Source organism: Coffea eugenioides, chromosome 11 (genome assembly GCF_003713205.1).
Source record: "Coffea eugenioides isolate CCC68of chromosome 11, Ceug_1.0, whole genome shotgun sequence".
In the NCBI taxonomy this organism is placed as follows: Eukaryota; Viridiplantae; Streptophyta; class Magnoliopsida; order Gentianales; family Rubiaceae; genus Coffea; species Coffea eugenioides.
In genome coordinates, this window is record NC_040045.1 from 2,182,259 (window position 1) to 2,208,386 (window position 26,128).

A 26,128-nucleotide genomic window follows, 5' to 3' on the forward strand; every position below is an offset into this window, starting at 1 on the left:
GTAAGTTTGAGCACATTTCATTTTGGTTGTCTTGGAAAAAATTGGTTCTTGATATGGGGTGAAAATTGGTTCTTAATATGTGATGTTCTTGCATTTTAGGTGAATTGTGCTTGTCGCTATTTTAAGTGGTATGATCCCCCATTGTGCAGTAGATTAATGTCAATAATACTTGACTTGTTAAAGACTCTCAATTGGCTAGAAACTGAGCAAGAAAGAAGAATTCGAAAAGAAAAATTACTTTGGACTGTTTTGCTTACTTCTTGAATGCGCATTTTGTTGATTGTGTTGAACAAAAGTTCAATTATAGTCTAAAGAGGAAACGAAGCATATAAGGCAAAAGCAACATGACCTTTACATCTTCGTCGCTAACGCCGTTGTTAGCGTGATATGGAAGAATGAAGAAGTTGAAATCCCCTTATTTAATCGAGGTTTATATTTAGGATTTTGGTGGCTGATATGTTTCTAAAAAGGAAATGAAGTGTATTTTCATTTTTGCCCTTGAAATTATGGGCACCTAAAAGAGGCTTCCACTTTTTAGTTAGAGAAGTGAGCGAAAACAAACTTTGGGACCAATTGGATAAACTTTTATATCTGAGGAACAATTGTGACTGATTTTAAATGTGAGGGACTAAAAAAAGTTTTTGTCTAAAATTGTGAAGGTCCACTTTGACAAATTTTCCAACACATATTTATACTGCATATAATTGGGGTGGTGTGTAATGATTTGCCACGAAAGAAGGAAAAAAGCCTTTTGGTAATTTAAAAAGCATATAAAACATTTACATTAAACAAAAATTGCTCAATTCCCATTATTCAAATTATGCAAAAGTTACACCCTATTTAGAGATTCTAAATTCTAACTCCCTTACTCCCTTCCCACTTATTAAAATTCACCGGTATTCTATTTAAAAAATGTTTAAAAAATTATATAGAAAGCTATACCCTACTTATGAAATTGCAATCTTATAGTTACCCATCCCCAATTTCCCTCAAAGCATAATCCCATTCGTACTCTTATACCCCTCTTTAAAAGAAAATAAAAATTATGTTCTACAATTTGGATGTTCAAATCAAATTTTGGTTGTTCTGTCCTCCTACACGTGGAACCACTCCACTATGTTCCAACAACACCAAGAAGGACCTCAGGGCAGAAAGCTGTGAGAAGCTTCCCTTCTGTCAATTTCAATCAAAATCGTTATTGCTCTATAGTACGTCCTTCTTAGCAATTATCTTTCTTTTATTTATTTTTATTTTTTAAACATTGTAGTCAACCCCTACACTCCTGCTCCTCTAATCTATCTGGGAAATAATCCAATTGAATTAAGAGAGGCTAAAGGGAGTGATTCTTAACTCTAGATCAAAGGAATGTAATATTGCATACTTTTAAATTTTATTGCAAGTGTAAATATTTAAACTCCAGATTTACGGCCAAACTTACACTTAGGCTTTTAATTATCTTTCTTTTAGCTAATCCTCCAGTTGCTTCATTTTAGCTTCTAGAATATTCCAATCATTGTTGATCCCATGATGCCAACAGAATCTAGGAGTTATCAAAAGCAAAGAATAACATGCATGGTTTACCAAGGAATCAATTGATATGCAAGAAAGGTAATAGCATCAACATGGAATATGAAAGAAGGTAAATCAATGAAAGTGATATACCTGTTTTCATCTTTTAAGCAAAGCTAATACCCCTTCAGATAATTCAAATATAAGTCTCAAAGTCATGGACATTGGAGGGTAGATTACTAGCTACTTGGGTTTTGTTCTGTTCCTTTACTGGCTGAGAGAGTAATGATTCTGCTGCTAGAGAGGAAAATGGGAGAGATAAAAGTGATAATGATGATGATGGTTTTATTGGGAATTGCTTTTTCTGTAGAGGGTTCAAGGGATCAGCTGCAAAAGTGGTGCAAATGGAAGTCCAGAGTCAGTAAAGAAGCTTCTTCCTCGGAGGCCAATCCAGTTTCTTCTTATTCCTCTGTCCTGTTCAAACTCTATGGCAATGTTTATCCTGATGGGTATGTGAATTTTTACTTTCTATTCTTGATTGATTGTCAATAAAAGTTGGATTGTGTGCTAAATATCTCAAGTTCTTGTCTGTACAGGAGTTTACATAATAATCTACAGGGGAATTAGACTTAATGTTCATTTATGTCCTGCATTCTTAATTGGAGTTAATGAATTTGATTTGTTCTAAATATCTCGACTTCTTGAAAAATTTTCTCCCTGCAACTCTGTTTTATTTGATGACCTCCCTGCATAGTCATTTCTGTTAGTTTCATTTTTCTTTTACCCAAAATTTGGGCTCTTAAAGTGTATAAATTGATTGAGCCACATATAGACATAAGTTGTAACTCTGCAGAGCTTCATCACCATTTCTTTTTCTTATGCTATAGCAAATTTCTAGTATTTTTGTTCTTTTGTATTTCCCTGTTGATTAGGGATACATAACCCAATAGCATAACATTATAGCTTATGATTTTCATAATATGTTTGCTTACTCATTATTAGCCTTGAAATCTTGATGATTCGCTAGTCTTTCTAAAGAAAAGAGGTTTAAACTTTCGTAGAAATAATGCATCAATTTCATAACTTGGACTTCTCATCATAATTTTACTTTACTAGTTGCAAAATTGTTTGTTTGTTATTTGGCTCACAAATTAGGTTTGTCCTGTGCATGTCAAAGGAACATAACTATTTAATGCAGAAATCTGTGATTTACTTCCAGATGTTTAGATGAGAATCTCATGTGCTTAACCATCCACTAAGAAAAGAAAATGAAGATGCAAAAAGCTGCAGTTAAATGGATAAAAAACGGACATGTGCGAAATGTACGAGCTTTTCATGATTTGATTACTATAGGAATGCAGTTTTAAGTTTGATGCAATGTGAAACTTCTCTTTTGGTCAACCTTATTTTCAAGTGTGTTGCTTTTCTCAGCCACAAGATCATATTGCCTGAGTATGTTCTGCAGGTTTTACTTTGCTCAAGTTAATGTAGGGCAGCCTCCAAAGCCCTACTTTCTTGATCCTGATACAGGCAGTGACCTCACTTGGCTTCAATGTGATGCTCCCTGCGTACATTGCACTGAGGTATTACTAATGTTTCTATCTTCCATGCAATAAATTATTGGATAATGTGCAATCAAGCATGATGGCTTGCACTAGTTGCTCTTTCATATACTTTGATGATAAATGCATTTTACCATGTAACACTTTCCACTAGTTGCCCTGACTTCTTCCAGCAGTCTTCTGTAATTAAGTATTACAGAAATTTCTGAAAACTTCTCCAATTTCATGACCAAACTCTACCTATTTGATACTGCTTTTTAAGTCTAATTGCTCTTGATCTTGTAGGCACCTCACCCGCTATATCGGCCAACAAATGATCTTGTTGTTTGTAGGGACCCGTTGTGTGCTTCTTTGCACTCAGGTGCCTACGAATGTCCCAATCCAGAACAATGTGATTATGAAGTTGAGTATGCAGATGGAGGTTCATCCTTGGGGGTTCTAGTCAACGATGTCTTTTCTCTAAACCTTACCACTGGAATTCGACTGGGCCTTCGCCTTGCTTTTGGGTGAGTACAGCAGCTTCTTCTCTTGACATACTCTGCTCTTATGTAGTCTATCCATCTTTCGCAATGTTGGTATTCTTTTATAGTTTCCTGGTTATCACTGCAACTTTCAGTGCAGATAGATATGCATAGGGAATATATATGTATGTATGTATGTATGATTAGGATCTTGAGAGAGGTTATATGATCAGGAAATTATAGCAGGTCCCGTAATTTATTCAAGGAAATTATATTACTTTTTCATCTGAGTGTCCAGGTTGCCCATAGATTTGTGATGTGAATATCGAATGCAGATTATTTCCTATAGCCAAAAAAAATGAAATGGTGTTATATAAATTTTCTGTGGACTAATCCAATGTAAATGAATCTTTTAAAGGGATGCAGATGATAAACAGCTAATGATTGTGAACTATACAAATGAATTTTTGTTTCAATGTTGAATTCAGTTGGGTATCTCGAATTTCTTCCTTCAGACAACAACCAAATGAATTGAATGGTTCTGTGCTGATCTTTTGTCTATAGGTGTGGCTATGATCAACTGCCTGATGTATATACTCCTCCTTTAGATGGAGTACTGGGCCTTGGGAAAGGGAACTCCAGCATTGTGTCACAGCTCCATAATCAGGGGATTGTCAGAAATATTATAGGCCACTGTCTAAATGCGACAGGGGGATTCCTTTTCATTGGGGATGATCTTTATGATGCTTCTCAAGTAAATTGGACACCGATGTCACGAGATTCCACGTAATGCATACTCATTCAGCTTTCACAGACACATTATAGTGTGCACAGTAATGTACCTCCATTTATTTATGCAAGAATTTGCGACTTGTCACCTTTTTTCAGAGATTTCTCAACTTGTTATTTTTGACAGAAAACACTATTCAGTCAGTTCTGCAGAACTCACATTTGGTGGAAAAGGTGTGGGAATTAAAAATCTTGATGTTATCTTTGACAGCGGGAGTTCTTACAGTTACCTGAACTCTCAAGCATATCGAGCTATAATTTCTTTGGTATGAGAATTAATACTCATGCTTCTTTCTTTCAGGCAGCTCCATCTTTTCAATCATTAAACTAAATAAATACTGCGTTTCATCTTGTGTGAATTATTCAGTCTGCTAGGTTAAGAATGCTTTCCATAAAGCAACGACTCATGAATCTGCATGCCTTGAGCAAAAGACTTTCAACCCCCTTTCTTAGTACAAGCAGACCTGAGTTTAGCGCATCTATACTTTTAACAGATTTGCTACTTCACTATATGTAATTTACCGGTCTTTGAGGCATCATGTCTACTATAAGTTGCAAACTAGTGATTGACCTTATGCTTATAGGTAGAAAAAGATCTGAAGGGGAAGCCCTTGAAAGCAGACAGAGGTGATCGTACTTTACCAGAATGCTGGAAAGGCAGGAAACCATTCAAGAGCGTCCATGATGTAAGGAAATACTTCAAGCCTCTAGGGTTGAGCTTCCACCATGGCCAGAGAGTTAGAACTCAATTTGAAATACCCCCTGATGCATATCTTATCATCTCTGTAAGAGCACCAATATTTTGTGTCCTTGTATTCTTTGTCTTAACTCTTTAAACTATCTACTCATATATATATATATATATACTGACATTAGATTTTTCTCCAGTCAAAAGGCAATGCTTGCTTAGGAATACTGAATGGCACAGAGATAGGGCGGCAGAATGATAACATCATTGGAGGTAATATTCCAATCCTAACCATTTGTCTGAAAGTAGACAGCTAGACGCAAAATCTTAAAGGGAGAGGTTAAATTCATGCCTCGTGTGTAGTTCAATATGGCTAAGTTCATATAATTGGTCCACGCCCCAAATTATGTGGATTACTTCGTAAAGCAGTTAGTTTACACATTTTCCAATCTAAGTTGTCTTTTTGCACTTACATTGCTCTGCCATCTCGTGTAGATATATCAATGCAGGACAAGATGGTGATTTATGACAATGAGAAAGGAGCAATAGGTTGGAGCCCTGCAGATTGCAATAGGCCACCAAAGTCCAACACTTTCATCATGTAATGAGTGATGAATGAAATGTCTATGTTCGTGACGAGTGAAGCATCTATGTTGCTTATACTTACTGTAAATGTACATGGCAATAATTAGCGTAATTTAAGCTGAACAACACAATATTGGAGAGAATGATTGTACGTCTAATGTTGCAGAAAAATATTACTTAAGCAAATATATAGTTTGGTGTGTTTGCAATGGCAATTCTAAACTTTGTAGCGGGCATGAGTAATATTCTTTCTCAGTTCTAATTTTTTGAACTACTCTTTTAGTGCTACATAATCCAAGAACTCTCTCTGGATTTCATCTGTCTGATTTATGCTACGGTTATGTTCTAGCCAAGTCCTAGCCTTTATTTCCGTATCTCATTTAAGTGAGAATTTAGGGACTCTGGTCGAGTAGGTATTAGTCTTATGCCTAAAATTGAGAACCCAAGAATTAGAAGTAAATCCCCCTTCTCTCTCCCCTCACCCCTATCCCGTTGAAGGGGAAAAAAAAAATTTCAAAGAAGGCACTTAGCGCACATATGCCCTTCACGTATTTACTGATTCTCCACCTTAATTAGCCAATTTTCCTCCTTGTCTATGGTTAATTCTACTCAGAGATTTAAGTGGTAATACGTACGTCCAAAACTTGAAAAAACAAACTAGGTTTGCAGAACAAGCTTTGGGGATTGCAAGTGCACTTAGCAGTTAGCTCCAAATATATAATCCAAAAGCAATTTTCTTTTGGACATTTGTCCCATGGGACTGAGAATGATATATAAGCTTCAGCTGCAGATATCGATTGCTGGAAAAACTGCAGATGGCAAGTTTAGCACTGACGGAGAACAATTCTCATTCATTTACATTTAAACTTTTTCAACAATCACAGGAAAATGCCTCAATCTACTGTATTCCGAAACACAAAACTCGGAAACAGTATGCTCAAACTGTAGGTCGTCCACAGCTTCGTGTCCACAAAAAGAGGAACTTGAAATGTTCCATTTCTTTTTGTCCACAAAAAAAAAAGAACCTACAAAATAATGAAAATCATGGTTTATAAGTCAAACAAAACTCAATTACGGAGATGATTTGCTTAGGGATATAACAATCTTGCAACTTCTATTTACATGCAAGTCATGTTTGTCATCCTACTCATTTCCTCTTCTTGTCCTCAACTTTTACAAGTTGAACAGGAGCTGCTGGTATCCTTAACCACCACTCTCTCATACGCCTGAACCATCTTTCGCTGCTTTCTTTTCTTGCGGGCATATTTCTTGTGAAGGACTCTACAAAAGCTAATAGGAAGAGGTACTTGAGAGGCACAAATGCAAGAGCCACAGCTATGACAATCAATGAGAGCGCAACTGTGTCTGTTGCCTGAGGATGGGAGAAAGAATGAGTATCAAATAAATGGAACTAGCACTCCAGAACAATGAAATTTGTTGGTGATTGTAATGCTCTTTTTTGCCAAAAGACTGAGCAATTTTGATTAGGACTACCATTATTAGAATCACTTTAAGGTAACCATAAATCAACTCGGAATCACTTTACATCCTGTACTCATTCAAACTGAATATGATTTCCATCACACATACAATTCATTTTGCATATGGTAACGAGATATAGACAAAATTTACACACTGAACAAGTTGCATTGTAGATGCACCTTAATGGGGGCCAATTTTTCCATAGCTAGCATTTGCTTCAGCCTAGTTGAGGTATAAGGTCAATTTCAGAAATAGACAATGGGTGAAATTTTGGGAAATAGACATCCCAAGGATTCCCATAGCAAAGACATCTAAACTTGAAAGACAGAGTTGAAATGGTGCAGACAAACTGGTTCAGTGAAGATCAAGCATCATAGCATCAAGCTCACTAGCTACCATATGTTATTCATAAAGAGGCATTGTTCAACATCTTAACAGGAGTTGCATATATTACTTCAAGAATAGAGGGCACAAGATATGAATAGGGTGCTACGAAATACACAGATTGAGCCTTCTACTTGATCGGATAAGAACCTAGGAATCCCATCCATCCTTTGAAGTAAAGCAGAAATCTGTCTCTATATCTGTATACTCCAAAATTCTTTTAGCAAGCCCTCAAGTGCCATCTAACTTGGAAGTTTAAAGCCCCATCTTCTCTCAACGTAATTATCTTTTCCTACATGATGTCTTGGCTCTCAAGGTTCAGAGAGTTGTCCCTGAAGTTAGATGGTACTCCTAAATAGGAAATTGTTGCAATCATTTCTTAAAGTCATCAACTAAATCCATAAAAGCAACATCGTTCAAAGTCAGAGAATGACCAATCAGTTGATTCTGATATGCTGAATAGCTATGTCATTGGGCTCTCCAGCAACTAGACTCCATAGTGTCCTTGCACATAATTTATCATAGTAGTAAGGAAAGTGCTATCAGAAGTTATAGATGAAAAAAATATCATATAAAGCTTGTCGACAAGTTGTAGAAAAGTCAATTCCACTAATAAATTGGTGATAGTTGAAAAAAGAACTTAAAAAGCTGGAAGTTAGTATTCTGTTTTCTTCTTTTTGAGTTATTAATATCTGTAAGGTAACATTAGAAATATCTCTTCATACTCTTGTTTCATTGTATATCTTTTTTTTTTTGTAAATGAGGATAGAATCTTTGATATACGCCCACATAATACGTCAACAAATTCAGAGTCATATCAAGTTTGCATACAAAGAGGATGAAAGGCGATACCTGGGGTACTATAGCAAAAAGGAGTGCCCGTAGTTTCAGTAGAACAACATTGCCACTCTGAATTAAGCCCTCAACTTGAAGGACAGCTTCTTGCAATGTTACAAGCTGCTCTACTGCATTCTTACTGGGAGGAGCTTTGATTTTAAATGCTTCCAGTGGCCTCCTTTTGCTGGTATACCTTTGCCAGATCATAAAACCTGCAAATATTACAGAAATTGATGGCAATATGTAGTTGATCCACCCCCTGCAATTCATGTCAAAAGATTTCAACAAAATCATTGTTTCAGCGATCTGAGTTAAACATTTAATATCAAGGAGAAAAAAGAGCCTGTGGTTGCAAAAACTCAAAACTCCAGCAACAAATAGACACAAAAGTGTTTTACTGCCAAACTAAACAACTCAACCTGGACTAGGAAAAGGAGACATAAAAGAGCATCAATATAATCACTTGAAGTCTAAGCAACCTGCAGGTTAATACTCCTTATCTTCACTAACTATACGTAACTTGAACCATGGTCCTTGGTATTCTAAGTTGATGAAAATTCTCGCTTTCTTTGATGAAGCAACAAACAAACCATCCATCTTATGCCTATGGACAGATATAAAGTGAATTATATCAATCAACATTTATCCATTAAGATTCCAATCTCTATTAATAAAGAAACCCTTGCATATCAATTCACTATATTTGCACTAAACAGTCAAGAGAGAACCCTCATGCTCCAGCCCTTGTTTCAGCTAGGCTAGTTGTGCCTTTCCACCATTTTCTCATTAATTAGAAAATCATTCTCATCAGTATTTCTCAAATTCATAGCAACTCAACGTCCATCCATATAAACCATTCAAATGGAGCCCAAACAATTTGGCAGCAAGAGGGAGTAGGATTTATGATAGACGCTACAAAACAGAATACAGCTTTAACCAAAGAAAGTGCTAAAATTTGAAACTTAAGAACTTGCTACAGTCCTTGTACAAGAAACCTTGGATTCACCCCCAAAAAAAAAAACCGACAGATGCTGTCACAGAAAATATGCAACTTTTTGCACTATATTACCAATGACTAGAAACTTGCAGAAAACAAGAAACCAAATGCACGAAGGGACCACTTACATTTGTACAGAAATCAAACACCGCCAACTATCATAAACCATTGATACATCATCAGCTGTATTACATCAGATAATGATACTTGTAAAGTATGTGTTCGCACGTGTGGAAGTCCTCTCTATGTAAAAATACGAGAAGATTTCTCAACTTCTTTCCAGAACACATTATGATCACCAATATAGTAGACCAAAGTTCCTTTGAACATTAAACTGATCAAACTGAACAGTAGCACAAGAAGGAAAACACTGTTCCAAATCTAAAGTCTATTTTGTAGATCTCCTCTAGTTATAAGAAGCTAGAGTACATGAATATGGGTCAATTTCTTCTTGATACATGTGTGAAACAGAAGGTCAACCTCGTGAAGCCAACAATGGTCCATAGCTTTGAAGAATGAGCGCAGAAGTGGTTAAAAGGTGAGATTCAATCATCCCTGTAGTAGCCAGTCTATATCATTTGTTTAAGGTTCAATTTAAATTTTTGGTGACTCTAGACGAGTCTCTTTAAAATTTTTCTCTTTTTTAAAGAGGATCGCCATATGCAATAGTCTTTAACCTACAGATGAACAATCACAGGCATTAAATACTAGACCAATTATAATCTACATAAAGTTCCATCTTATATATGGCAAGAATAAATATGGATGCATCAGAATATAGCCTCACTGCACAACTTGTTATCTCGTAACCTTTGGGATCTCATGAATGGATAGCTAAAAGATGGTTTTCTTTTCTAAATGGATTTTTATCTACCATCATTTCTGACATCAACCTGCCAAAATTAATTCATACTAGGTTGAACAAAAATCTGCGTGTTAAAAAAAAATGAAAAGTTCATCCTAATTATACACGACAAGCTCATCTAAAGAGTGGAAACTTTGCTAAGCAAATCGAATGAAGCAAAAGACAAGAACGAACCTCAATATTGCAAAGCTAGTCAACACCAAGAACAATATAGATTTCCAAGGCTCTTCCCATGAGGCTAACTGTTGAATCCATTTAAATGATACAATAAGTGGGTACAGTAACTCCTAGAGAGAAGCAAAGATAAAACTTGTCATTCTATGGACTAAGAAACAAATAATCAAAAGATTACACCAAAGCAGTGCAAATAGCAAACCTTCAATTTAAGCAGTATAGCAATAAAGTGAAGTTTTAACAGAATCACGTCACATCTTAGCTCCTTATTGCAGGGAAACCATGCAAATTAGCTAACTATGGGGATGTTTGAACCACAGCTAGATTTTGGAAGCCAAAATAAAAAAGAACAGCAACAGCAGCAGCAGCAGCTGCCTCAGGGTGAATGAAGGAAGAAAGAAAACTTGCATAAATAGCAAAAATCCTAATCTTTCTTTTGCTTGGAAGTAATATTGACAGGAGTAATAGAAGTTTCTAAGTTTTACACCTACCAGTGTGTGAAATCCAAAACAATTCTAAATACATAAGATGGCCATTCCCACTGAATGTGATATCTTATGTACCCTGAATTTCTCTAACTCAATAAACAAATGCCATCTATTCTACAAGTGAAAAAGCAAGTAGAGAAGTTTTAGTTACCTCCAAACCTAGACATGATACTTGCTCAAGGAGAGGAAAAAAGGACAAAAAAGCAAAAAAGGCAAATCCATAAAAAAGGGAGGAGAGTTTGAAATGACCTCCATTACAGCTAAATTTGTATGAATTCCTTCCACTTTCACTTGGTCAACGGTTGCTTGTGCAGCTTCTGCCCTTCCTGTGTTCTGTTTTAACTGCTTTACGGCAGATTCAAGAGGACTTATTTCACCAACACAGATATCTCCTTGACCAAAAGTTGCTTCTGTATTCATGCCTTCTTCTTTGCATGAAATAATTCCAAGTCTACCAAGTGTTAGAAGAGAAACAGGGAGTATCATCTGTTTTTTCACATTTGACAAAGCCAAAACATCGCGTCTAACAGCTCCAGATTTCACAAGAGCAAACCGATCCGACAGATTTTCCAAGATCATATCACCTCCTGGGAGGCTCTCAGCCAAGTTAAAACAGAGCACAGTTTTGTAATTCGAAGAGAAAATGTGGAATACCTCTCTAATTGCTCGGTATCGCAAAATTCCAAGAGTGGCTCTAGCAAGTGCTTCATTCTTTTGGTATCCTTTCAGATTATACTTCCTAGTGAACCTATGCGCTCGTAGGATCTCAAGACTAATATCCAACCAATAATCCCGTCGTGAACTGCCCTTAAATTCTGGAAATTCAAAAAAGACAGGCTCCATCCTGTAAATAACCAAGTCAGAACAACAGCTTTCATATAAACCAAAAGATCACAACAATCAGAGAACATACATGGATATCGACTTGTACATCACAGCTTTGTCAAAGAGTCGAGCACCCAACGGTCCAGTTAATTCTGGTTTTATCACCTGTTTTATATCTGTTGAAAGATCATATCTCACAGCTTTGTCATATAAACCAACACCAGATTCAAAGTAGAGAGCAAACTTGGTCAATGTCAAGCGTCCTGACACCAAAAAAGGGTACAAAAGAAATTATATCCAACATATGAACATCATGTACCTTAGAAAATATTCTCCAATGACACAAAGAAATGAGTTTTTCTGAGCTAATCATGTGAAACAACAATTATCCTTAGGACAGCAGGGATAAACACTTTAAAGTTATAACTTAAAGGTCTCTCTAGTTTACTTGAATTTTTATTTGACACTCAGGCAGCCATCACCCTGAGTTCAGCTTAAGGATGAAATGCCCATAAATATGGTCAAGCTACTATATGGAATTCAAGTAAAAAGGAAAATACTAACAATAACCCCAAAATGGGTACTGTGATTTCAGATTCAAGTGTAAGATCAGCTTTATTGGGTATTAACTCACCAGGCCAGGCAGAGATTCCAATATGTTGCAGAACTGGTTGTGTGGGAATTGTGCCATCTATATCTAATATGATCTCTTCCTCAGCAAGTGACAGGTTGGACATGAATTGTGTGCTAGCTCCATTGCTTACAGCCTTTATCACTCTGCCAAAAGTGGTGGAGGCCATAAAATTTGAGATTGACAGAAGACTTTCATATCAAAGAGATGCATGTGTCATTTTATTTCCATCAATTCCCAAGGCAGAACCAAGTTTGCAAAAGAATAGTACCATTAAAAAAAAGGTAGAAGAAGCAATTAAATAAAAGCCCACTATCAACAAGAATAAAGTCTAAAGTCAAGCAGAAATTCGAGTTCAAGCTTCGCATTCAAGCTTCAAACTGGGCAATATGCACCGCTTTAGTAGACAAAGCCAAAGGGAAAACATGAGATGGATTACCCAAGCCAAAGACAACCGTCTTCTACACAAACATTCTCAACATTATGTAGCAATATCAAGTTCACTCTAGAAATGATTAAAAAAGCATGGTAATGTAATGGTTCTTGTATACACATCATGTAAGAAAAAGACCTTGATGCATGAAATCCCAAGCACAAAGAAGTTATACTAACAGCAAGAAACAAGACAGGCTAAAGTGCTGGATAATAATAGTAACTCATAAAGAAGAAAAAGAAATTTACAAATAGTTAGCAGTTTAGTAAATGAAGCATACTTGTCAAGACTCCGTAGGTATTTGTCATATATAAGGAAATGAAGTCGACCACATGAAGAACTTGTCAAAACATCAAAAAGATTATGAACTGTTATTATATCAGCCACAATTGGACAGGCAGGAGCTATTCGAGCAAAAGCCTCCAGACCAACAGTTTTCTTGTCATCAACCTAATCATAGATGGAAGATAAATGACGAAATGAGCTCTTTCAATAGTGGCTACTCTCATGACAAATTTCAATAACAGCCATGAAGCATAAGATGAGATCATTTGGCTTCCAGAATTTATTATTAACTAATAGCATAAAAAATAAACAACCAAAAAACCACAAACAACCTGAACAGCCATAGTTGTTGAACTGGAATAGAAAAATGACCAGCTATCCTCGTCCTCCCTGTCATTGTTACGGCAAGAGGTGGTTTCCTGAAATTAGATAAAGTTTAGAAAAGCTTATTGGTACTTCAAAAGATATGATTTTTGTTTTGTAGTTTTGGACTAATGGATGAAAAGACACAAAAGAAACTATTTGTGATACTCAACATCAATATATCATTAAAAATGTCAATAGACAAAATCAGATTAGTGACAGCCATCTCACATTGGCTAATAAATCATTCTCAACACCTGAAGATTCCCATGCCAGCATCATGTCAAACATCAAGCGACGGAACTCCTTGTTACTTAGATAATCAGCACCTGTAGTTGATAGATCAATTGCTTGGTATGAACAGAATTCAAGAAAATTCCTCGCATGGTTTGAAGGTTGTTTAACTTTATCAGGAAACTCTCTGTCAAAGCACTGGTATAAATCCTCAGGTGATATCTGAAGGATCCTGCAATTTGATGGAACATTCCAAGCCATATTAGCAATAACTGAAATTCCTAATCCTACACTTGATACCTCCAAAAGGAATCTAAAAGTTCAGACAAAAAAGACCATAGCCTATCAGATAAGCAATTTATCACCAATCTGGTAGATACTCAAGAAATCTTTTTTTTTTTTCAGTGGTGGAAAAATACCAAGTTTGGTTATGATAAACCAAGCCCAGCATTGAGAGATGCAGTCCCATGGGCTGGGATGCACATCTTCCCTTAGTGAAGTTAATTTCAGAAACTTTATTAACAAAACGAAAAATAAAAGCCAAACAAAAGAAACAAAGCATAAAAATGAAGTTATCCCTCATTTTTTACTCGTCTGTTGCACAAATAAATCCCAAAAGTACAAATATCTTGATATTAAAGTTTTTCCTTTCAGTAATGCACAGGGATAGTCATAAGTTGTATGAGGGAGTTGTACTCAGATGCTCATGCTTTCAAACTACAACTGTAATATCTAAAACATTTTGAGCTAGTAATGCACTCGTTAACCCCACTATTGTTCTTTGGTTATTTCTTTCTCTGCATTGATTAACACAAACACATACACACACACACACACATATTAAAACAACTATACAAGACAAAGTGTCTTTGCCAACAAAATGATTAATTTCTTTTAATGATATCACACAATTGCTCGCTGCAGAGCTCAGCTATTTCCTTGTTTACAATTGCAGAAACTTTTTGGCCTTAAATCAGGGTACATTAATTTCCTACTTAATAATGATAATAATAACCAGAAAAACATTTAGGCCATTATACAAAAAAAAAGGTGAATGCAGATTTATATAACAGCCAAATGTATGAAAAAATGCTTGTTAGAGAAAGAGAGTAGAAAAAGAAAAAATCCAATTGATTACTTGGAACAACGGGAGATCACGGAGCGAGCGAGAGGAGAAAGATGAGGAACGGGCAGTTTAGCCCATGCGCTGGAACCGTCGTCGTCGTTTCCATAGTCATCGGTATCACCACCGTCTCTTTTAACAAAGAAGCTCTCATTCCCCCGTTTTCTGAAGCTGTTTTCGTCGTTATCCTTGGAAAATATGGATTTGAAAAAAGACTGCAATTGCAAACCCCCATTGCTATTGCCATTGCTGCTGCTTCTGCTAATACAACTGCTATTATCAATCGCTCCTCCACCACCATTACTACAGGCATTCCATTGCTGCTGCTCCTGCTTCGCCATTGTATCTATTTTCTTCAATTTGATTTCTTCTTCCATCAATTCTGAGGGTTTCCCAATGGTCGGTGGGGTCGCGCGGTCCCGAGGCAGTTACAGGGAACTTGCCTTGGGAGGCACTCAAAGGAAATGAAAACTGCCTTTTTTTTTTCTTTGCTCTTTTAACTGTTCCTTTTTCTTGGAGGGACAAAAAAGAGAAAATATTGACAGGTTTTTTGAATTGTACTTTTTTGCAGAAAATTTTTTACCCTTTTTCTCTATTATTATTTTTATCTCATATAAATCAAATTATTATACTATATTTTTCTATAAAAATTCATAAAAATAATAATTTAAAACGAGCCCTAATGTTGCCCTGTAGCTCTGAGACCCAACGAAAGCTGATTTTCTGGAGAAAGGCACAACCAATAAGTGTAAATTATATATAAAAAAAAAGAGTAAAAATATATTGCCAGTCAGAAAGATATCCAAAAAAGAAAAAGCAAAGAAAAACTTATTGGAAGTGAATAGGATTAAGAAAAATGATAAGGAAAATAGCTACATTTTTTTTTGTCAATACGATAGATTTTATATTACAACTACTCCTATTCTACATTAAAGGGAAGTGATCTAAAAAGGTCAAGGGAAATCCAGTAAATTACCACTAATCCAAACAGGTTTTTACGCACTAGTTTGCAAAATATTTTCATGAAAACTTAAATATTGGAATATAGGTCAAGTGATTTGATTCCTATCTTACACGCAATTAGAATTTTAAAAGTCTCTTGATTATATGGAAAATAGCTACAGGATGAACCGTAATTTTTATCAAAGCTACGGTCACATCCTGACATCCTAGCCTTTTGTTTCACCTTGGTCAAGATGAGTTGTGGGTTATGTTTGACTCTAGTCATGATGGTAATTAGGATGTATTTTTTGAGAAAAATAGTTGTTTTTTCGAAACGATAATTTGAGAAAAATAGTTATAAATGTCTTTCAAATTTCGTCAAATGAATTTTTTCATCATTCACTATTAAAATGAAAATTTTACGTCATTTACAAAGTCAAGTCGATGAAATCTGATCCTAATTTAGATTTTCGATCACTTTTTATTCCTAATTTGTCACGTGGCCTACACATGGTCATTTGTTTAGAGATAAAAAGGTCAGACTTAATTTATGGTTAAACAAATAATCCGATCCATATTCAGTTTTGCACCTAAAAAGTAGGATCTATTTCTAACCATATTCATTTTTCTCCTAAAAATGTAGGATGTGAGAACCCGTAAAACCCTAATTATTTTCTTAGGGTTTAGTTCCCTTTAATTGCATGTTTTCTGCATTTTCTGGTTTAGAAATATTTTCTTAGTGGATTTTATGAGCAATTATAGTTTTAAGATGATTTTTCTAGCATTGGAGAATTTTTAGAAAATTAAGAGTAAATAGTGGACGTGGGACCCACTAGTGCGAAAAGTTCGGAAAAATTCGGCCAATAAGGTTAAGTTTCGGATACTGTTTAAAATTTATCGGGTGTTAAGTGATAAGTAGAATGTGTGAAGTGATTGATGTGAGAGAGGAAAGAAAGATAAGAATGCATTTATGGAGGTGACAAGTGTCACCTCCTCATTGGAAGTTTTTTTAAGAATTACTATTCCCAATTTTGACTTTTTTTGACCAAAGGATTATATATCAAAAAAATGCACAAAAAAATCACCATTTTTCTTCTCTTGTTGGCCGGCCACCTTGAGTAAGGAAGGAAGAAACTTTCTTCACCATTCAAGCTTCTACTTGTTGCAAATCAACCAAAAACATTGGTTACATCCAATTCCATTCCATACAATCTTACCTTCTAGTGCTAGTAAGTTGTTTATTGAAGCTTGGTTGAAGGTTTAAGGTGTTCAACAACCTCATCTCTCTTGTTTCTTGGTAAGTGAAGCTTGAACACCCTCTTACACCCTATGAAGCTTAAATTATGCTTAGTAGTGCTTGAAGTGCTGAAATTTCTGGTTTTATCTTGGTTTGAAGTGATTTGGTGAAGTTTTTCATTTTATTGATGATTTTTCTGGTTTAATATGATCTTGATGTTGGGTGCTTGTATGATGGATTGTAATGGTTGGAAATGACTCTAGTGAGTGTGAATTGTGGTTAAATGCAATCAATTTTGGATTTGGTGTGAAAATTGAAAAGTTAGGGTTCTTAAATCCCCTATTCTGTCCGAAATTTTAGGTCATATCTAGAGGCCGAATTGGACTTTGCTCAAAACATGAAAGTTGTAGGTATTGGTGAGTAAGAAGTGCCTGCAAAATTTCAGGGAATTTGGAGTAGTATAGAGAGAGTTATGCCGTTTTTACTGTTGCTGTTTTTGGTGAACAGAATGTGCGGAACTGCGATAGTAATTGCCTATTTTGACTGGATTTGGTTTGGATTTTGAAGTTGGTGTCTTCTGATGAAATGTTACTGGATGTCTTAGCTATCATATGCCTTTGGAATTTCGGCATTTGGACTTGTATAGACTGAGTTATAGTAATTACAGTTTTCTGTGTTTTGCAAACCTGTTTTGGTAATTCTGGTATAGTATTTGGCACTTTCGACCTAGTTAAGCTAGGAACTGGATTGAGTGCCCTTCTACATTGTTGTATCCCTGTTTCATAGCTTCGAATTGGTGGGTCTTACACCCCCAACCGATAACCGTAGTGAAATTGACGCCATTACCGCATTATAAGATCAAACACGGTTTTTCTATTAAGGCTTAAGTTAAGGTCATATATTAATTGCTGGTTTGCTACCATGCTTATTTATGCATATGAGACCCTATTGGGGTTGTGTTCAGCATTGTTTTATGACTCGTCGTCGAGTCTCTCTTAGGGCTTGCTTTCATTTTGGTTGTTTCCTAGCTAACTTTTGTACTTGTACCACTTTGAGCCCTGTACGGCTTTTGGGAAATGAGATGACCTTTGGTGTGAAATGTTGGGGCTAATTTGAGGAAATAATGAAGCCTTAATGGCTGGAAAAGTAAGAAATTTAGGGGAAGTGCTGCCCGATTTTCTAGGCCGTTTGGTTCTTTTAAGTTGGATTTGCCTTTTGGTAGAAATGAAAGGGCTTTTGGGTTGTTTGCGCCTAGGTCTTCATGCTACCGTTTCGTTTCCAAGGGAATCGTGTTTTTTTTTGCATTCTTGCACTAGTATTTATTTGGCAAGGCGTACGACGTGTAGTCGAGCCTCACATGTGCATTCTGTTTACTCGATTCTGGAAGTAAAACCTTCAATTGGTTTATTTTGGTTATTTTAGGGTTTCTTGGCGATTAAGGCCAATCTGAAGTGAAAACTTTTGAAGTTGAGCCGGTGAGTGTACCACTCCCCTCCATTGCTATTTAACTTGATTTCTGCTCTGCAATCTGTTTATTTGTTCGAGACGAGGGTGTACTTTATCACACTCGTTCTCTAGTCTGCTCATATGCCAATTTACTATGCAAAAATTTGAATCTGTTATCTGTGTCTGCATCTGTTCGGATTTCTGTTCGGATTTCTATGACCTATGAGCTCAATCCTGTGGCTAAGTTATTCGAGTCGGGCCGGCAAGGGCCTGGACGATTAGATAACGAACCACGGTAGTCTGTTCGGGGATTTTGGGTATTGAGACCCTTGATTCCGGGTATACTCGAGTATTACCATTTTGTTCGTTTGAGGTGAGCGGGCCCGGTAAAGGGGTGTTTGGTGGACGGAATTCGGTGATAAGAGGGGTCTACGGACGCATTGGTTCTATATACGTTGACGGAGAGTCAACCGGTTTGGATCAAGTATTGTGCTGGAAATTTGGCTCCTGAGAGCCACCTGTATCCTTCTGATTTGAATCATTGGTTCCTTTGCTTTACATCTGACATGTGTATCTGATTTGTTAAATGTGAAATGCCATGATTTTAATGCTATCTGTTTGGTACCTCATTGAGCGCAAGCTCACCCCTTTCCGTTCCTTTTGTTTTCCTTACAGGAAAATAAACCCTTTTGGTCTGGATTTGACAAATGGCTGCCAAATTGAGCTAGTTGAACATATCTTTTGTATAGCTCATGTATTAAAACCCTAAGTGTACTTTTGGGGCGTTTTCTCTTTTGATTTGGCAAACCGTGTGTATATATTAACTTTTGAAAACTTTTGTATGTCATTTTGATTTGTAAACGCTAAAGTTCAGATGTGAATGTTTGTTGGCTATTTCGGTTGGGTTCTGACGGGTCGGTCACTATTCATGACCGACTTCGGATTTCATTTTTTTAATTTTGGGTTATTTTACCATTTTGACCTGTTTACGCTCGTTTGTAAGTTCCGGATCGCAATAGATAGCTCTAATCTGATCCGTAGTCCTGGCGAGAGCTGGGCAGGCAGTCCGCTAACCCCTTTGGTTCGCCTTAGGGGAAAGTGGGGCTGTTACAATTGGTATCAGAGCCACTTCGCGTGGTCTCTGCGCGGAGTGAGACTGGGCCAAGTGGTGTTGTGGTCCTAATTTCATGAATATGTCTAAGTGCTCGTTTGAGCGTAAGTTATGAACCGGGCATGTGATAAGTGTACGAATCATTATCATAGGACTCGAGGAAGCTAGGTATGTATGTCGGGTAGGAATCTTTAATAAGGATGGTTTACTCTTGGGACCGGCCGGCTCGAGTTGTGAATTATCTTAGATGGGATTCTTGCGCCCGGATACGAAAGATATGAGGGCCTAGGTTAGAAAGGATTTGGTGAACTAGAAAGGCCATTCCTCGGTGGATCGTCTATGTTTGTACTTGACTTAACTGGCTGTATGTATGTGTGCGGCCTAATTTTGACCGACTTGTATATATGCGTTGATCTTGTTTGGAATGTATAAATGTGTGTTATCATAAAAGTTTTGAGTGTTACTTACATGTATCGTGCTTATTTTGGTTTAGCATTCTTGCCTAGACCGAGTGAAACTTATGGAAGGAACACGAAGTGGTCGGGGACGTGGGCGCGGAACTAGACAACCCACGCCGGTTAGGGAAACGGGGGAAACCTCTACTGGACCCAATCCTGAATCCCAAATAGACCCCAATGTGCAGATAGCTGCCGCTATGCAGCAAATGACAAACCTACTAGCACAAGTAGTACAACAACAGGGCCAAAACCCAAACCCTAACCCCGGGAACCCTGGTAACCACGTCGAGAGCGAGGATAGAGCTCTCGAACGTTTTCAAAAGTTTTCCCCGCCAAAGTTTATTGGGGGACCCGACCCCGACGTTGCTGAGAAGTGGCTTGAGAAAATGGTTGATATATTCGCGGCCCTACACTACCCTGACGAAAGGCAGGTCACTTTTGCCGTGTTCCAACTGGAGGGAGCTGCCCGTTCCTGGTGGAACGTAATTAGACAGAAATGGGAGCGGGAGCAGACGCCTAGGACTTGGGTGAACTTCATCCGAGAATTTAATGCAAAGTTTTTCCCTCCTCTAGTCCAGGAGAGGAAGGAGGACGAGTTTATCCGGCTCCGGCAAGGGGCTCAGACTGTGGCGGAATATGAGAGTCAATTCACCCGCCTATCCAAATTTGCGCCCGAACTCATCATGACCGAGCAACGGCGAATAAGGCGTTTTATCCAGGGCTTGAACGTGGAAATTCAAAAAGATCTGGCGGTAGCCCAACTTAATGCCTTTAGTGATGCGGTGGAAAAAGCCCAGCGCGTTGAAACTGCAGGGTTACAAGTTAGAAACTTCCAAGCAAGAAAAAGGGGTTTTCCGGGAAGCAGCTCAGAACAAGCAGATAATAGTACAATCTCTAAAGTTCGCAAGGGAAACGGGGAAGTACGGCAACCAGGGGTGTCGCGTGATGTCCCTCAGGGAGGACTGGTCTCTGCTACTCGTGGTCCCTGTGGATATTGCGGAGGGCCAAGTCATACGGAAACAAATTGCTGGAAGAAAGAAGGAAAATGCTTGCGCTGTGGAAGCGCTGAACATCGGATTGCTAACTGTCCAGCTCGCCTGCGCGAGCGGAGAGGGATTCTGCCACCGACCAAGCCCAATTCTCAGCAACCCGCCAAGAACAACCCTGGACAGACGAAAGGAGAAGGGACGGGATCGAAGGCACCAGCTCGAGTATATTCTCTAGAGCAGCATCAGGTCCCTGACTCGTCTGAGGATGGAGAAGGTATGGTCCGTTGGGTACTCTAGATTTGATAGATTCCGTTAATAAGAAATTTCGAGGACGAAATTCTTTTAAGGGGGGGAGAGTGTGAGAACCCGTAAAACCCTAATTATTTTCTTAGGGTTTAGTTCCCTTTAATTGCATGTTTTCTGCATTTTCTGGTTTAGAAATATTTTCTTAGTGGATTTTATGAGCAATTATAGTTTTAAGATGATTTTTTCTAGCATTGGAGAATTTTTAGAAAATTAAGAGTAAATAGTGGACGTGGGACCCACTAGTGCGAAAAGTTCGGAAAAATTCGGCCAATAAGGTTAAGTTTCGGATACTGTTTAAAATTTATCGGGTGTTAAGTGATAAGTAGAATGTGTGAAGTGATTGATGTGAGAGAGGAAAGAAAGATAAGAATGCATTTATGGAGGTGACAAGTGTCACCTCCTCATTGGAAGTTTTTTAAGAATTACTATTCCCAATTTTGACTTTTTTGACCAAAGGATTATATATCAAAAAAATGCACAAAAATCACCATTTTTCTTCTCTTGTTGGCCGGCCACCTTGAGCAAGGAAGGAAGAAACTTTCTTCACCATTCAAGCTTCTACTTGTTGCAAATCAACCAAAAACATTGGTTACATCCAATTCCATTCCATACAATCTTACCTTCTAGTGCTAGTAAGTTGTTTATTGAAGCTTGGTTGAAGGTTTAAGGTGTTCAACAACCTCATCTCTCTTGTTTCTTGGTAAGTGAAGCTTGAACACCCTCTTACACCCTATGAAGCTTAAATTATGCTTAGTAGTGCTTGAAGTGCTGAAATTTCTGGTTTTATCTTGGTTTGAAGTGATTTGGTGAAGTTTTTCATTTTATTGATGATTTTTCTGGTTTAATATGATCTTGATGTTGGGTGCTTGTATGATGGATTGTAATGGTTGGAAATGACTCTAGTGAGTGTGAATTGTGGTTAAATGCAATCAATTTTGGATTTGGTGTGAAAATTGAAAAGTTAGGGTTCTTAAATCCCCTATTCTGTCCGAAATTTTAGGTCATAGCTAGAGGCCGAATTGGACTTTGCTCAAAACATGAAAGTTGTAGGTATTGGTGAGTAAGAAGTGCCTGCAAAATTTCAGGGAATTTGGAGTAGTATAGAGAGAGTTATGCCGTTTTTACTGTTGCTGTTTTTGGTGAACAGAATGTGCGGAACTGCGATAGTAATTGCCTATTTTGACTGGATTTGGTTTGGATTTTGAAGTTGATGTCTTCTGATGAAATGTTACTGGATGTCTTAGCTATCATATGCCTTTGGAATTTCGGCATTTGGACTTGTATAGACTGAGTTATAGTAATTACAGTTTTCTGTGTTTTGCAAACCTGTTTTGGTAATTCTGGTATAGTATTTGGCACTTTCGACCTAGTTAAGCTAGGAACTGGATTGAGTGCCCTTCTACATTGTTGTAGCCCTGTTTCATAGCTTCGAATTGGTGGGTCTTACACCCCCAACCGATAACCGTAGTGAAATTGACGCCATTACCGCATTATAAGATCAAACACGGTTTTTCTATTAAGGCTTAAGTTAAGGTCATATATTAATTGCTGGTTTGCTACCATGCTTATTTATGCATATGAGACCCTATTGGGGTTGTGTTCAGCATTGTTTTATGACTCGTCGTCGAGTCTCTCTTAGGGCTTGCTTTCATTTTGGTTGTTTCCTAGCTAACTTTTGTACTTGTACCACTTTGAGCCCTGTACGGCTTTTGGGAAATGAGATGACCTTTGGTGTGAAATGTTGGGGCTAATTTGAGGAAATAATGAAGCCTTAATGGCTGGAAAAGTAAGAAATTTAGGGGAAGTGCTGCCCGATTTTCTAGGCCGTTTGGTTCTTTTAAGTTGGATTTGCCTTTTGGTAGAAATGAAAGGGCTTTTGGGTTGTTTGCGCCTAGGTCTTCATGCTACCGTTTCGTTTCCAAGGGAATCGTGTTTTTTTTTGCATTCTTGCACTAGTATTTATTTGGCAAGGCGTACGACGTGTAGTCGAGCCTCACATGTGCATTCTGTTTACTCGATTCTGGAAGTAAAACCTTCAATTGGTTTATTTTGGTTATTTTAGGGTTTCTTGGCGATTAAGGCCAATCTGAAGTGAAAACTTTTGAAGTTGAGCCGGTGAGTGTACCACTCCCCTCCATTGCTATTTAACTTGATTTCTGCTCTGCAATCTGTTTATTTGTTCGAGACGAGGGTGTACTTTATCACACTCGTTCTCTAGTCTGCTCTTATGCCAATTTACTATGCAAAAATTTGAATCTGTTATCTGTGTCTGCATCTGTTCGGATTTCTGTTCGGATTTCTATGACCTATGAGCTCAATCCTGTGGCTAAGTTATTCGAGTCGGGCCGGCAAGGGCCTGGACGATTAGATAACGAACCACGGTAGTCTGTTCGGGGATTTTGGGTATTGAGACCCTTGATTCCGGGTATACTCGAGTATTACCATTTTTGTTCGTTTGAGGTGAGCGGGCCCGGTAAAGGGGTGTTTGGTGGACGGAATTCGGTGATAAGAGGGGTCTACGGACGCATTGGTTCTATATACGTTGACGGAGAGTCAACCGGTTTGGATCAAGTATTGCGCTGGAAATTTGGCTCCTGAGAGCCACCCGTATCCTTCTGATTTGAATCATTGGTTCCTTTGCTTTACATCTGATTTGTTAAATGTGAAATGCCATGATTTTAATGCTATCTGTTTGGTACCTCATTGAGCGCAAGCTCACCCCTTTCCGTTCCTTTTGTTTTCCTTACAGGAAAATAAACCCTTTTGGTCTGGATTTGACAAATGGCTGCCAAATTGAGCTAGTTGAACATATCTTTTGTATAGCTCATGTATTAAAACCCTAAGTGTACTTTTGGGGCGTTTTCTCTTTTGATTTGGCAAACCGTGTGTATATATTAACTTTTGAAAACTTTTGTATGTCATTTTGATTTGTAAACGCTAAAGTTCAGATATGAATGTTTGTTGGCTATTTCGGTTGGGTTCTGACGGGTCGGTCACTATTCATGACCGACTCCGGATTTCATTTTTTAATTTTGGGTTATTTTACCATTTTGACCTGTTTACGCTCGTTTGTAAGTTCCGGATCGCAATAGATAGCTCTAATCTGATCCGTAGTCCTGGCGAGAGCTGGGCAGGCAGTCCGCTAACCCCTTTGGTTCGCCTTAGGGGAAAGTGGGGCTGTTACATAGGATCTGACCCGATCTACATTCATTTTTATTACTAAAAAAAATAGGATATGATCATTTTGTGGATAAAAAATAATTGCATGTGCGTCACGTGATGGTTTAAAAATAAAAAAAAAAGTGGTTGAAATCTTCAATTGGAACCAATTTATCAACTTGAATTTGTAAGAGATGTAAAATGAACATTTTTAAAGTGAAAGACAAAAAAAAACTCATTTGACAAGGTGTGATGAATGTTTTAAATGGTTTTTTCTTTCTTTTTATTTCTATTTGCTTCCACTCTTTTCTCTTGACTTTGTGGCCTCTCCTTCCTCTCCTTCCATTCACACATCCTAAATCTCAAGTGCCCAAATCTCCAAATAACTTTTCTCTCTCCTGTGGTCTTTCTATGTCCTTCTTTCCATCCCTTTCTCTTGTTCCGCTGCACTAAACTGCATCTCGTGAATTTCATGGAGCAAAATTTATTTTCCCCAAGTTAACTCCAATTATTCACCTACAAAGTCAAGCAAAATAATTTTCTACTTCTAACCATACTTTCTACAAGTTGGTCAAGGTCTTTTTTTTTTTTCTTTTGCCTGCAATTGCTTAGTTTATGGCCTATTCACAAAGGTTGTGAAAGATGTAATCATATTTGCAAAGCAATTGAAGGAAGGCTCCTGGGATGATTAGGTTTCCCTAATTAGTGTGTTGTGGGTAGAGCCACCAGTTCATGTTTCATGAATTTGATGCTACGAACAGAATGGCTAAATTTTGGATATTTATGTTTTGGAAGTTTGAGATTTTTGATAATCACTAGAAGTTTTTTGACACATTTGGAAGGACAAATGGGGAAAAAAGTAAAAAAATGAAAAGCATAAATCAGGGGAAAACTATCCTGTAAGCACGGAACTTACAGACGTCTGTAATACTAGCACTACTCTTAGAATAAATAGTAGAAGTTATTGGAAGTTAATAGTCATCCATAGTTTACTTGTGATGGTTGTATGGTGGTAAAATCATATCAAGATAAAAATTAAAAAATATAAAATGATAAAATATTTAACAACAAAAGCCAACTCCTCATGCCTTGTATACTATAAAGGAAGAGCACATACACAATTCTTGGAAACAATTCATGGTTGAGATCTTTTAATTTGAAGTTTATATATCAAAGAAAGTCTGGTAAAATTGGGAAAATATGAAGGGTCCATGTGTTAATTAAATTTTTTAATTCAATTCATGGTTGAGATCTTTTACTTTGAATTTTATATAGCAAAGAAAGTCTGGAAAAATTGGGAAAATATGAAGGGTCTATGTGTTGATAATGCTTTTTAATTTTTTTTTTATTATAGAATAAGTGTGAGAGCTCAAATCCAGAACCTTTCACTTATACTGTGAGAACTCGAGAAAATTTATGTGTACACTTCGAATTTATTTCATTACATTTAAATTGTTATTAGAAATATTAGATATAACAAATAAATGGTTAAATTGAATGCATAATTGAATTCCTATAAAATTGAAAATTTAGGGAAAAAATAAATATAAAATATAAGATAAAATAATGATGAAGATAATATATATATATATATATATATATAAAATAATAAACAGAATAATAGAATGGTGTAGAAAATTTCAGGAATCAAATAAATATATGATAGGCATATGGCAAATTGTGTCATTTGAATTTATTATATAGTTGAATAAGTACATGTCTAATAAATTTTTTTTAAAGCCAAATGTGTGAAAATCTACTAGAT

The 26,128-nt window shown here is 37.0% G+C and overlaps 2 protein-coding genes across 4 annotated transcripts; one reads left to right on the top strand and one right to left on the bottom strand.

Annotated features, from left to right (window-relative positions):
- Positions 1 to 1,313: 1,313 nt before the first annotated feature.
- On the top strand, positions 1,314 to 5,858 carry LOC113754429 (aspartic proteinase Asp1-like). Of its 3 annotated transcripts, none has more exons than XM_027298835.1 (9): positions 1,314 to 1,608; positions 1,880 to 2,018; positions 2,975 to 3,092; positions 3,357 to 3,577; positions 4,097 to 4,318; positions 4,449 to 4,587; positions 4,906 to 5,106; positions 5,210 to 5,282; positions 5,505 to 5,858. In XM_027298835.1, exons 1-9 carry the CDS (start codon positions 1,569 to 1,571, stop codon positions 5,612 to 5,614), a joined length of 1,263 nt encoding a protein of 420 aa, XP_027154636.1. In that variant the 5' UTR covers positions 1,314 to 1,568; the 3' UTR covers positions 5,615 to 5,858. The 3 variants fall into 3 exon arrangements, with proteins under 3 accessions (XP_027154636.1, XP_027154638.1, XP_027154635.1); XM_027298837.1 differs by having other exon boundaries at positions 1,315 to 1,639; XM_027298834.1 differs by having other exon boundaries at positions 1,315 to 2,018.
- Positions 5,859 to 6,425: 567 nt separating this feature from the next.
- On the bottom strand, positions 6,426 to 15,069 carry LOC113754101. Its single transcript, XM_027298441.1, has 10 exons — positions 14,731 to 15,069; positions 13,590 to 13,824; positions 13,328 to 13,414; positions 12,991 to 13,160; positions 12,281 to 12,423; positions 11,735 to 11,909; positions 11,071 to 11,665; positions 10,334 to 10,446; positions 8,313 to 8,556; positions 6,426 to 6,966 (listed from the first exon to the last, which is right to left on the bottom strand). The coding sequence occupies exons 1-10, from the start codon at positions 15,054 to 15,056 to the stop codon at positions 6,742 to 6,744; spliced, it is 2,313 nt and encodes a 770-aa protein (XP_027154242.1). The 5' UTR covers positions 15,057 to 15,069; the 3' UTR covers positions 6,426 to 6,741.
- Between the last annotated feature and the right edge of the window lie 11,059 nt (positions 15,070 to 26,128).